Source organism: Penicillium macrosclerotiorum (genome assembly GCF_028827735.1).
Source record: "Penicillium macrosclerotiorum strain IBT 26536 chromosome Unknown utg000003l_segment0_segment0, whole genome shotgun sequence".
NCBI lineage: Eukaryota > Fungi > Ascomycota > Eurotiomycetes > Eurotiales > Aspergillaceae > Penicillium > Penicillium macrosclerotiorum.
In genome coordinates, this window is record NW_026643083.1 from 669,712 (window position 1) to 681,736 (window position 12,025).

General features: G+C 50.7%; 8 protein-coding genes across 8 annotated transcripts; 3 read left to right on the forward strand and 5 right to left on the reverse strand.

The window, feature by feature from the left end:
• Positions 1-487: 487 nt before the first annotated feature.
• On the reverse strand, positions 488-1,309 carry N7462_003129 (SDR family NAD(P)-dependent oxidoreductase; the record flags this gene model as incomplete). The annotated part of the gene is made up of 2 exons (XM_057074855.1): positions 488-743; positions 801-1,309. The coding sequence occupies 2 exons, from the start codon at positions 1,307-1,309 to the stop codon at positions 488-490; spliced, it is 765 nt and encodes a 254-aa protein (XP_056934360.1).
• A 592-nt stretch (positions 1,310-1,901) lies between these two features.
• Positions 1,902-2,672, reverse strand: N7462_003130 (SDR family NAD(P)-dependent oxidoreductase; the record flags this gene model as incomplete). The annotated part of the gene is made up of 1 exon (XM_057074856.1): positions 1,902-2,672. One exon carries the CDS (start codon positions 2,670-2,672, stop codon positions 1,902-1,904), a length of 771 nt encoding a protein of 256 aa, XP_056934361.1.
• Positions 2,673-3,682: 1,010 nt separating this feature from the next.
• Positions 3,683-4,570, forward strand: grpE (mitochondrial nucleotide exchange factor MGE1; the record flags this gene model as incomplete). Its single annotated transcript, XM_057074857.1, has 3 exons — positions 3,683-3,979; positions 4,049-4,474; positions 4,538-4,570. The coding sequence occupies 3 exons, from the start codon at positions 3,683-3,685 to the stop codon at positions 4,568-4,570; spliced, it is 756 nt and encodes a 251-aa protein (XP_056934362.1).
• Positions 4,571-5,113: 543 nt separating this feature from the next.
• On the reverse strand, positions 5,114-6,673 carry N7462_003132 (phenylalanine--tRNA ligase; the record flags this gene model as incomplete). The annotated part of the gene is made up of 1 exon (XM_057074858.1): positions 5,114-6,673. One exon carries the CDS (start codon positions 6,671-6,673, stop codon positions 5,114-5,116), a length of 1,560 nt encoding a protein of 519 aa, XP_056934363.1.
• A 666-nt stretch (positions 6,674-7,339) lies between these two features.
• On the forward strand, positions 7,340-8,894 carry N7462_003133 (uncharacterized protein; the record flags this gene model as incomplete). The annotated part of the gene is made up of 5 exons (XM_057074859.1): positions 7,340-7,572; positions 7,641-7,804; positions 7,876-7,880; positions 7,963-8,061; positions 8,196-8,894. The coding sequence occupies 5 exons, from the start codon at positions 7,340-7,342 to the stop codon at positions 8,892-8,894; spliced, it is 1,200 nt and encodes a 399-aa protein (XP_056934364.1).
• Positions 8,895-9,628: 734 nt separating this feature from the next.
• On the reverse strand, positions 9,629-10,304 carry N7462_003134 (cytochrome c oxidase subunit VIb; the record flags this gene model as incomplete). The annotated part of the gene is made up of 5 exons (XM_057074860.1): positions 9,629-9,663; positions 9,731-9,794; positions 9,857-9,938; positions 10,000-10,030; positions 10,238-10,304. 5 exons carry the CDS (start codon positions 10,302-10,304, stop codon positions 9,629-9,631), a joined length of 279 nt encoding a protein of 92 aa, XP_056934365.1.
• Positions 10,305-10,598: 294 nt separating this feature from the next.
• N7462_003135 (uncharacterized protein) lies at positions 10,599-11,218 on the forward strand (the record flags this gene model as incomplete). Its single annotated transcript, XM_057074861.1, has 5 exons — positions 10,599-10,658; positions 10,727-10,742; positions 10,847-10,909; positions 10,973-10,985; positions 11,119-11,218. The coding sequence occupies 5 exons, from the start codon at positions 10,599-10,601 to the stop codon at positions 11,216-11,218; spliced, it is 252 nt and encodes an 83-aa protein (XP_056934366.1).
• A 254-nt stretch (positions 11,219-11,472) lies between these two features.
• On the reverse strand, positions 11,473-12,004 carry N7462_003136 (RNA-binding protein; the record flags this gene model as incomplete). The annotated part of the gene is made up of 2 exons (XM_057074862.1): positions 11,473-11,610; positions 11,684-12,004. 2 exons carry the CDS (start codon positions 12,002-12,004, stop codon positions 11,473-11,475), a joined length of 459 nt encoding a protein of 152 aa, XP_056934367.1.
• Positions 12,005-12,025: the final 21 nt, after the last annotated feature.

Below are 12,025 nucleotides of genomic sequence, written 5' to 3' on the forward strand. Positions count from 1 at the left end.
TCGGCATCTCTTCTACATAAACGCAGGCCGACTCGGCCACATTTGTAATCTCGCGCTAAACAACGCTAAGACGTCCTCGGTATCGATTTTTGGCATCGTTTTTGACAACACACTGAATCATTCTGACTTTGGGGACATCTCAGGCCATTTCACGACTCTACAACAATGAAAAATACGGGGCATCGGGAGGCAGCAGACGTCCTTTCTCGGCTTCCGTTCATGGGCTCTATCACGACACGTAGAAGTAGCAATGCCCGAGCCAAACAGCGCGCCCGCGTTGTGATGATTCTATTTGCGCGTTCTAGGGATTCCTAAACTTATTTGGTTTCCATATCACGTCGTAACCATATATTCAAGGTGTTTAAAACATATGTAGCGTCGGAGACATTCTTTATAATCCTTCAAATATATTTACCACCAATCACTCGAAGTATCAATTTGCATTTTGATCATCCGGTTGTTGTTTTACATTATCTCTAATCAACTTCTAATCAATAAACAATCCGCCCGATGCGATAAGATGTGTTCCGTTGACCCATCTCGCTCTCTCTTCGCATAAGAAAGCAACTGCATACGCGATTTCATCGGGCTGCCCCATCCGAGGCCCCACGGGTGTTTGATCAATGGTGGGCTGGAGAATCTTCATTTGCTCTTCACCAGCAGCAGCAAAGCCCTCCGTTCGAGTCGGGCCCGGGCTCACTGCATTGACAGTGCACCCATATTTCGGAGGAAGTTCCTTGGCCCTGATCATCTAGTCAGCAAATCTGGTATGAATCAACGACGGCTCCTTTGTAACTGACCAGCATTTTGTAAACGAATCCACCATTCCCTTCGTGCCAGCATAGATCGTCTGGTTTGGCGGGGGTCCTCGAGCTGAGATACTAGCAATGTTGACAATCCGTCCGCTCCCCTTCGTGAGATGAGGCAGCACCGCTTTTGTCAAGAGGAACGTGCCGCGGCCATTAATGTTGACAAGCAGATCCCAATCCTCCAATGTCTGTTCTTCAAGTGGCTTGTTTACAGCTAGGGCGACGCAGTTGACGAGGATATCAATCCGGTTCCACTTCGCTACTGCCGCGTCCACGAGCTTCTGCGGCGTCTCAATCTTCGACATATCGCCCTCCACCGCAATCCCGAGAACGGGCAGTGAAGAAATGACCGTGTCAGCCTCGTCTTTCAGCCCGGGAAACGGGTAGTTGACAACTGTGTTGGCCCCGCGCGAGGACAGCTCTCGCACGATGGCGGCGCCGATACCGGACGATGAGCCGGTCACGATGGCGACTTTGCCCGCAAGTGTTTGTTCAACCATCCTGAGGCTATTCAGAAGATGATTCAGGCGGTTTTTGATTGTTGAATTCAGCTTGGCTTTGGTAATAAGGGAACCAATGTTGGTATTGAAGCGATGAGGTATGCGTGTCCTCAAGAGTCTTTAACCCAAAACTAGATCGAATATGTATTTGATGGAAATAGATCGGTCCTTTTTGGCTCAGATAAAAGACTATTGGTTTGCGGATATCTTTCAATTTATCTTGTCGGTATGTCTTGTAGGTTGGGGAGTATTCCCCTATGGGCCATCTCCACATCCCGAAGAACGGTACGAGGTTCCCCACATTTGAGATGGCCTTTCTTTGGCAAATAACGGACATTACCGGAATAGACTCAAAATTTCAGTGGCGTAAACAGAAAATCACTAGCTTCATTCCAATTTTGTGTGTTTCGATCTTCGACTTTTTTGAGCGGTTATCGACGTGGTCAGTACTACGGAGTTCTAGTTCGATGGTCACTAGTACCACATCGATTAAAGATATTTTGAATCAGTCTAAGTTTATGTCTACAATATCATTTCTGGAATATATACAAAATCTTGAGATCATCATCTTTGTTACGTTTACATTCGAATTTTAAACAAATAGTCCGCCCCCCGCGACAGGGATATATAGTCCATTAAGCCACCCCGCTTTCTCTTCGCACAGCATCGCCACCGTCCAGGCAATCTCTTCAGGCTTCCCCAGCCTCGGTGCAACAGGAGTCCTGTCAGTTCGGTCTTTAATAATTGCTTGGAAAACTGGAGGCGTAGAAAGCATGGCCTGTGTTGCAGTTGGACCCGGAGCGATAGCATTCACAGTGCAGCCATATTTGCGGGGGAGGTCCTTCGCCCAGCATCGTGTAAAAGACTCGATCATTCCCTTCGTCCCCGCATAAAATGTCATGTTTGGATCTGGGTCTCTTGAAGTTGAACTGCAAATATTGATGATGCGGGAGTGGCTCGGCGAGAGGTGCTTGAGAACTTCGCGTGTCAATAGCATCGTGCCTCGACAATTCACATTTATCATGGCATCCCATAACTGTAGCAGATCTGTTGTGCTGCTTGCATCTAGAGCACTTGGGCCCATGACTGCGGCATTGTTCACTAGAATATCGATTCTTCCAAATTCAGCCACGGTCGCCATTACCAGGTTCATTGGGCCTTGGAGACTGGACAGATCGGCCTCGACCATGGTAGATGTTGGCCCACTGAGGCTTTGAAGCACAGACTCTGCTTGAGCACGCTGTTCATATGTGGGATAGTTGACAACAATGTGAGCCCCACGACTCGAAAGTTCTTGGGCGATCGCGGCGCCAATACCGGACGAGGAGCCACTGACAATTGCAACCTTTCCCTTGAGTGACATGTTTTAGAGGCAAAAAGAAATGATTTGATCATATGTTGAGTTTAATATGTGCAAAGATAAAGAATTTCTATTTTTTGCCCCGTTGTCTTCTGGGTATTTAGGTCTTGAAAGCATATGAGCTACAAAATAATACCCCGACCTAATCGGAAAGGTGGCCCACTATAAAACGTTGGTTCCAGGGCCGATAATGCCTTCGTATACCAAAGGACTTACCGACATGTTAGTAATTCGGTGCAATCCAATAATCCTTCCAGACACCGTTGCCTTTGTCCGCATTTCCGAATTTATTGAATTCTTCTTGAGCAGCATAAACAAACGAGATCATGGATCATATTCTGCGCTCGCATTTACCTTATATGCGAGGCCACTCAGTATCCTGTCTTTCACAGCTTAATTCAACCAGGACTTCCAGCTCTCCGTGGGCTCCAAGTGCACTCTTTACAGAAGCAGCAAGATCTCAAGCGGAGCTCGCGAGAAATATCGGTTCACGTTGGATTTCTGGAACAGTTCTTCAGGGAATAGACAACCATATCATGGTGTCTGGAGCTGAAGCTTTTCCAGAACCTTAATCCGTCTTAATGTCGCTCAACTTGAACACTCGTCAATGATGAATCCTGTTGTCGACTGCTAAGGAGTGGTTATTTAGGGTCGCTACGCCTGTCTTATGTTATGGAAGGCAGGGGGATTCTGTTTAAGGGCTAGCAGCGGGTTCTTGAGAAAGAAAGATGCCGATATTAAAGTGAAAATCTCATTCTAAAAATACACGCCTTGAGTTGAAATCGCATACATCACCGAATATGTTTCAAAAGACAACTTGACTGGCGTCTTGCCTGTTGAGGAAGGCAAGCACGAATCTACTTCGGGCCCTCGGTTTTCCCGGAGCTAAAGCGGTCAGGTGATGTTCGACGAAATTCTCCCGACGATCAGCTATCACAATCAGATTTGCAGACCCAAGTCTTCTCCTTCTTCCACTTCGACATACCTCAATTGTATTTCTCTTCTTTTACACAATGTTCCAGCGCACTTTCTTCAGACAAGCACAGGCCGCCCGGTCGGTTCTGACTGCCTCAACCTCCACATCCGCTGCGCCGCTCGCGCTCCGCCGGACAACACGGTTGCAATCACAGCTCCCTTCAGCCCTTCGGCCGTTTGCCCCTCAGCCTGCTCGCCGTTTCTATTCTACCGAGAACAACGCTGAGAAGAAGGAAGCTTCCCAGGATGCTGAAGCGAGTGAGAAGGGTGAGGCTGCCGAGGACCCCATCCTTAAGGAGCTTGAGGAGAAGAAGAAGGAATCTGCTGATTTGAAGGTATGTCTTCTTGTTTTCTGACGATTCGCAATACATTATTCCTGCTTCATCATGCTCACTTTGAACCAGGATAAACTCCTTCGCTCTGTCGCCGACTTCCGCAACCTGCAGGACCGCACGAAGCGCGACATGGACAACGCCCGCAACTTCGCTATTCAGCGTTTCGCCAAGGACCTTCTGGAGAGCATTGACAACTTCGACCGCGCGCTGCTGGCTGTGCCTGCGGAGAAGCTCAGTGCCGAGAAGACCGAAGCCAACAAGGACCTGCTCGACCTGGTCGAGGGCCTCAAGATGACCGAGAAGACCCTCATGAACACACTCCAGAAGCACGGTCTGGAGCGCTTCGACCCCAGCGAGAGCGTTGAGGGCAAGCCCCAGAAGTTTGATCCCAACCTGCACGAGGCCACCTTCATGGCCCCGTCCCAGACCTTGGAAAACGGCGACGTGATGTACACCCAGAGCAAGGGTTTCCTCCTGAACGGCCGGGTTGTTCGCGTAAGTTTTTCTGCTAAATTGCGATCGAATAAGTGCTCTTCTAACATTTTTGTTTCCCTTCAGGCTGCCAAGGTCGGCGTCGTCAAGAACGCTTAAATTCAATCCATCCTCGACTATAATGCTCCATCTTTTTCCCCTCTTCCTCTACTTTCCTTCTCTCTGTACCATATATCATACGTCATGATCACGATGGGGATTTGCACTCGGTTACGGCTGGCTCTTAGACCCTGAAAAACTGCTCTTCCTTGATATCTCTATTTATGTCTTGGATCTGTATGATACACCCTTGTTGCATGTGACCGGAGGCGTCTGGATTGTCTCGTGGTGGGGTGTTAATTTTTCCCTTTTTTTGCGCAATTTGTGTCTACTGATCAACTCTCTCCTCCTCTCTTGTACAATATACACCCATGCGAGGGCTTCCCCTTGGTCTTCAGTTGTCTCCCTGTGTTCTACTTCTTGTTTCCAAACGTAGTCTACATGTAGCGTAGAAATTCAAACATAAGTAAGCATCTACACACACTATGGAGAGGCGTAGACTCCAGCTGAGATTTGAGAAAAGGAGTGACGGATCCCCTTGGTATATTGTACAACTTTTACATACAAGTAGCAGATATTATATGGTACAGAGGTCTTGTCCAATCACCTCAACTCCACCCCAAAATCGCCAACCAGTTTCGCCCGGACTTGGTCATGCATCTCATTAGCCTCTTCGTTGGTCAAGGTTCGCTCCAAACTACGATAGTTGATGCGGTAGCACATGCTTTTGCGGCCGGTCTTGGGGTGCGTGAATTCATCGATCAGGCTAACGTCCTCAACAAGATCACCGCCGATTCCACGGACGATCTCCATCACATCGTTTTCGTGAAATGGTACCGCACCGCCGGCAGCACTGCTCCCACCAGTGACAGCAGACGGTGGGAGCCAGAAGGCAACGTCTTTGTAGCAGGCAGGGTGCTTGGAGAAGGGTTCGAAGCGGGTGATTTGGCCGGCGCGGAACTGAGATAGGAATCGCTCGTCGCGAGACCAGAAAAGGCGGATGTCGGGAATATTGAACAGGAGCATGGCAATGCGCTCGATGCCCAGGCCGAAAGCCCAGCCGACGCGGTTGGAGACATCGGATTGGTTCAGCAGATCTTGCTTGATGACGCCGCACCCCAAGATCTCCAGCCAGTCACCCTGCCAGAACACTTCAAGCTCCCACGAGGGGCTGGTGAAAGGGAAGTACGCCTCCACCCAACGCACCTTCAGCGGTTCGGGCTGAGCATCGCTATTAGAGCTCGCTGCAGCGGCCTTGCTAGCCTCGGTGAAGACCCGAATAACCATGAGTTCAAGGGAGCGCTTGAGATGTGCTGCAATCGCCTCGACCTCTTCCTCGCTGTGATGCTCGGCCTGCAGCGGGTTCCGCTGAGCGTGGAGGGTTGGATTGGGGTCCTCGACCGGGACATCGTGGCGCGGTAGCAGATCCAGATCTTTTCTAATATTCGCAGCGGTCTCCGCGGAATGCGCGAGCGGGTTTTCATCAGGCCGCTTCCAAAGCATAGCACCTTCCATTTGGTGAAAGACCGGGTAGTGACTGCGATCGATTGCATCGCGGCGATAGACATCGGCAATCACCGTATATCCAACTTCTTTGGGCCGTGTCTTTTCATTTTGGTTGATCTGCTGGAAGTAGGCTTGCTGATGTGCGCTGGTATGGGTGCGCAAGACGGTTTTGTCGTTGATGTAGTATGTGTCTGTTCGGCTGCGACCTGGATGGTCCGGCGGGAAGCCCAGGACGTCAAAATTTTGGGTGGTAGTAACAACAGGGTTCTTCTCAAAATAATTGCCGAAGACTGGAGCGGGGAATTGGCTCTCAATGAGCTTGCGTGTGATTGCGAGCGGGTGGTTCTCATCGAGATAGAGACGTCGTCCCACATGGGACAGAATCGTTTCCGGGGTGTTGGTCCACTGGTCGGTGGGATAATTGTCACCCTCGATCGCAAGTTTGGGCGGGCCACTTGCTGCTTGCCTGCCTGAGCTGGCATTGCCGCTCTGATCAGCTACCCGGCAAGCGACTGTCGAGCTCCAGTCTCGAGTGACGGCGGGAATGGACTGGCGGAGCGGGTATGTTCGGGCGAGGGGGATTCTAGGTCGAGTCGAGGCAATCGACCAACGGCCACTGCTGGCACGCAGGGCCCTACCGGTCGCGAATAATCGCATGGCGAATGGATTGAAACTGGATCGAATGAACGAGGCCGGCATCCATTGAAACGGAATCCTCCAAACATCCACTCCGGGACCGGGAAAATGAGTGCCCGAAGTACACCCTTGATTTCCAGTGCCTCTGCCACCATGTACAGACTCTGACAGGATAGAAAATGGTGCAATCAATATTCTCAGTATATTTTAGGGGTATTCTATGCTCGAATCCTAAAGAATATGTCTCTGTAATGTCATAAAAATGCCAAGTTCGTCAACTAAGTGTTTTGCGACCGTAGATCCCAGGTGGTATATATATACAGAGACGCTACCTAACACTGATTACGATACCATCAAGCAGGGGACCTCTCTGCATGCATTGAAACAATGAATTGATTGGTATGTTTTCTTGTCCGTCCTCCTACATTTATTTCATTCTTTTCCGCCTGGCTGTGCCTGGTGCTTGTTCGCGGGGACAGGTCTGGAACCCCCTCAGTTCCTCGGTTCTCCGAACCCTGCATCCCTCCGAATATCCGCAATTCCACCGAAGATACCCGCCCGTTCGCCACACCAGTCTTCGACGTGGTGGAAAGGTCCACGGCGATAGTGATGCTCTTCAAGTGCGTCAACAAGGCCTCTCCTCTCGTCGGCATCCAATTTAATCCCCGAGCATTTGAATAGTTCACGATGTCTGTCCTGGTGAGAGGCCCGGTATGCCCCTTACAGGCTGGGGTGTTCACCGGCCAAGATCAAAACCGAGAGTTTGATTGGGTTGCGCCGCCTGCCCCCATCAAGGCACCCGGCGTGATTGGCCATGATACGCCGTCGGCTGGGGCGGCCGAGCGGCGCTTCGGCGGCCTGATTTGTCTCCGTTGGTATTGGCGATCCAAAATTACGTCAAACGTGAAAAAGCCGACCTGGTAAAAAAAATGACGACCTTTCTTTAACTTGCAACCCTCTCCCCTCCATTCTTCGCCTTGTTGTACAGCGAGATGGCAGACAGCGGCAAGTTGCTGGAGGCCCCCACGGCGGCCCACGCGCGGGTTGCGCCCGTCTCAACGCCGTCCAAGCCGAAGAAGGTCCATTACCCTTTTTGGTTTGGAGGTTCGGCGTCATGTTTCGCGGCCGCTGTGACGCATCCGTTAGATCTAGGTATGTGCTTGCTGTTGAGCTGATCTCCTCATATTGCCGTCACATATGATACTAACCATTCGCCCTAACAGTGAAGGTATTGCCAGCTCCTGAACACGAGCCCGTGTTATTCGCCCCCCGAGTTTCCCCGTTGCTGACTGCGGACTCCTGCAAACTAGGTGCGGTTACAAACGCGCGCACCGGATGCCCCGAGAACAATGATTGGCACCTTTGGACATATCGTGAGAAATAATGGAGTTTTTGGATTATACAGTGGTGTATGTTGCCACCCCCATCGTGAACGCCCCGCAGTCCCTGAACCGGGGACAGCTGTGGGGTGAATCATGCAGTCAAGCTTGAATTTGAACATCGGGGCGAGTTGCTAACCCTGCAATTGGATTGCTGTTTATAGCTCTCTGCCGCCATGCTGCGCCAAATGACCTATTCTACCACAAGATTCGGTATATACGAAGAACTCAAATCTTATTTTGCCAAAACCTCTCCCAACTCGTCTTCTTCCTCGCCCGGCCTCCTCACTCTACTTGGCGTGGCTACTGCCTCAGGCTTCATCGGCGGCATTGCGGGCAATCCGGCCGATGTGCTCAATGTGCGCATGCAGCATGACGCCTCGCTACCCCCGGAACAGCGCCGTAACTACCGCCATGCCCTCCACGGCTTGGTTCAAATGACTCGCTCTGAAGGCGTGAGCTCGCTCTTCCGTGGCGTCTGGCCAAACTCGACGCGTGCGATCCTTATGACCGCATCTCAATTGGCCTCATACGATACCTTCAAGCGGCTGTGCATTGAGTCCGCTGGCATGAGCGATAACCTTGCCACACATTTCACAGCCTCCTTCATGGCTGGCTTTGTCGCGACCACCGTTTGTAGCCCGGTTGACGTGATCAAGACCCGGATCATGACCGCCTCGCCGGCCGAGAGCCGCGGCCACAGCATGATCGGCCTGCTGCGTGATATTTGCCGCAAGGAAGGTCTTGCGTGGACCTTCCGTGGTTGGGTCCCCAGCTTCATCCGACTGGGTCCTCATACTATTGCCACATTCATTTTCCTGGAGGAGCATAAGAAGCTTTACCGGAAACTGAAGGGCATTTAATCCGAAGCACAGAGGTTTGCACGATTTTTTTTTTCATCGTTCTTTTCACCGGATCCCTCTTTATCCGATTTATTCCCCGTATATATGACTCGGTTTTCCCTTTTTTTTTTTTCTTTCTTATTTCTTATGACTTTGGGTGGAGCACAGGCAAATTTTGGCTTGTATATATCTTGCATTCTCTTTGGATGTTTTCCTTTGGGGTTTGGACATGGCTGGCTAACCTCGGTGTCTACTGCCTTTGGCCAGCCTTTTGATCTACCCAGATCCAAAGCATAGAGGGTGTGGGGGTGGCACATTTTGTACACGTGGGGGATACTGAAATCATAGACATAGATACACTCTGAATTCCATCCAGATACTTTCCGTGAGAAAAAAGACCAATTTTTTGGAAGTCATAGACATCTATGAACCTAGCGCGGCGCAACGAGATAGCTTCCACAATATCGCTTATTTACTACATGGGTGCGATATACAAATCAAAGCATGGTGGCGTAGGCGGCGTATCTACCTCAGGGCTTTACAATAGTCAAAGAGGAGCGGCAGCTATTTCCAGACGTTTCCGCAAATTGGAAGCTTTATGAACACAACACACCTCCTTCAATAGATCGGATGATTAAATCCAGGACGAAAGGGAATGTATCCCCGTATAATCTGGTAGAGTACATTGGAAATTTGTCAATACACAAAGGTTTGATGAAGCCCATTTAAACCAATACAAAACGGTCATTGGCTATCTATTTGTCGAGCTGAGCGGGGAAGTTGCCGGCCTCTGTGATAATGCAGACATTAGTATGGATTTTGACAGGATCTTGATGGGGATCCGGTGGGTTACGTACCACGCTGGGCGTCCCAGCGGTCGGTCCAGGCCTTGGGGCAGAGAGAGCGGAAAGCGTGGTAGAACTTTTAGAAGGGGTTAGAAGAAGGCGACACCAGGACTATTTGCTGTCGAGTGGTCACTATACCTGACGGCAGGGGACGAAGTCTTCACCCTTGGCGTTGACACACTTGTAGTGGTCGACATAGTTCTGCCAGCAGTGCTTGGTCCTGACAAGATTAATCTGCGTTAGAAAAAGAGAATAAAAGGTCTAGATTAAGGAGAGCGTACTGGTTTTGCTGGGGGAATCGAGCGTCATAGCCTGCGATCGTGTCGAAAAATTGTCAGTTTTATAGGCCCCAGCCAATCGTATGACACCCATTTGAAGTCAACCCTCCCACCCCGAGTCATGTCGCATGAGAATCGGAAGAAAACGCACCAGCTATAAGATAACAAAACATTAGCCATTGACTCGGCCACAGGGCAATTGGCCCTCGTTTTCACAGGAGGGGGTTGGTGGTGGACTTACCAGTGACGAACTTGAAGGGCTTGGTCTCGACGGGCTCGTCGGCGTCGTACTCCGGAATGGCACCCATTTTGGCGATGTGTAGCTTCTCGGGAAGAACACAGAGAAAGGACAATGGATCGTGTTGCGGGGGGAGAGTGGAGGAGGAGGTAGGAAAAGAGCAAAGACCCGACGTTGGGTGATCGAAGCTGTGAGTGCCGGGTATGACCGCGGGCGGTCAAGCGAGAGCCACTGAGCGTCTCGCTTTTCCCAAAACACCCGAGCCACTTAGAAGACGTTCTTGGAAAGCTGCCCGTCACCTCATCTTCATCCCACTCCTACTCGACTTCGCTCTCGTTCGCGCTTCTCTCTCCCATCTGCCACCATGTACCCCTCTCGCATCCTGCGCATGACCCCTTCGCGGGCTTTCTACAACCCCGCCCCTGTAAGTCAACTCCCTCGGTCGAGAGGATCATATGATCGGGTTCGGTTAATGCTAACTCCTGTCTGCAGAAGGAGGCTCACAGCGGTACGTCCAGCCCCTCGACACTTCCACTTTCCTAGATCAATTGAGAATTCTGGTCTCAATGATGGACTTGGGAGAAGAGCATTGACCTGACTGAACCCATCTAGCCCACACCATCTCGCAGCGTCTGCGCATGATCAAGAAGTGCCCTCCCGAGCTGATCCCTCTCGGTATGTTCTCTATGTTGGCTTCTACGGAGCAAAATAAATCTCTAACACTTTATTGCTTTCTAGGTATTGTTCTGGGGTATGTTTCTCATCACTTTCATCTGCCCGCCTCATTCCGCGACAGCTCTGCACGAGTTTTTCTTCCTTCCTTCCACCCACATTTCGATGCCGACTCTGACCCATGAACCAATGTGCTAACCTCACTATTGCAGCGTTGCCGTCGGTGCCGCTATCTACTCTTGCACCAAGAAGCTCATGACCGACAAGACTCTGCGTCTCTACCGCAACAGCCCCGAGAGCCGCGAGCACTAAATGTACCATCATATTTCTTTGAGCTCCCGAGAATGCGATCGAAAGTTTCTTGAAATTCTTGCCGCTTGTATTGTTTGAGACGATTGGAAGCCCGGAAAGAAAAATTAGGACCAAAAATTGAAGACGTGCTCGGAACCGGAGCGTGTGTACATAGTCCGGCTTTTTGCGGGGGTGGATTCTGGGGATGTATTTTCGACAATAGTACTGTCGTTCGTGGTCTTTCATTATTATCGTGGCCATCGTTATAGTGTAGTTCATTCGGGCTTGGGCCCAGCAACATCGAGCTGTTCCAAGCCTTGCATCGGATCTTGCGGTCTGCTGCTGGCTGCCTGAGCTTCTTCGGCAGCTTGCCGGTCTTCCTCGCTGACCGCATACTTGGCCAAATAGCCCTCCTGTAGCGTAATGAGTGTGCAGTCAGTTATATAGTCTATCTTTCGTCTTCAAGATCGTAAAGTTTTCACGTACCTGTTCCCAGATTGCGGTTTTGCTGCCCAGCCCCTCATTGGCGTCCTTTTGTGGTTTAGCTGCAGCCACTTTGATAGTGCGACCGTACAGCTCACTGCCGTCCATATTGTCGATGGCCTCCTTGGCATCCTGAGGAAGATCAAACTCCACATATCCAAAACCGCGGTGGGCATCGCCCGAGTTGGGTGCATCTGGCTTGGGAAGAGAAATATCCACAACCTCTCCAAAAGGCACAAATGCTTCTGCCAGTGTATGAGCGGTTACAGCCTGGTCGAGGCCGCCCACATAGATGGTGCTCTTGAGCCTTGTGCTGTCGCTCATGGTGTCTTCGGTGGCGCGGGA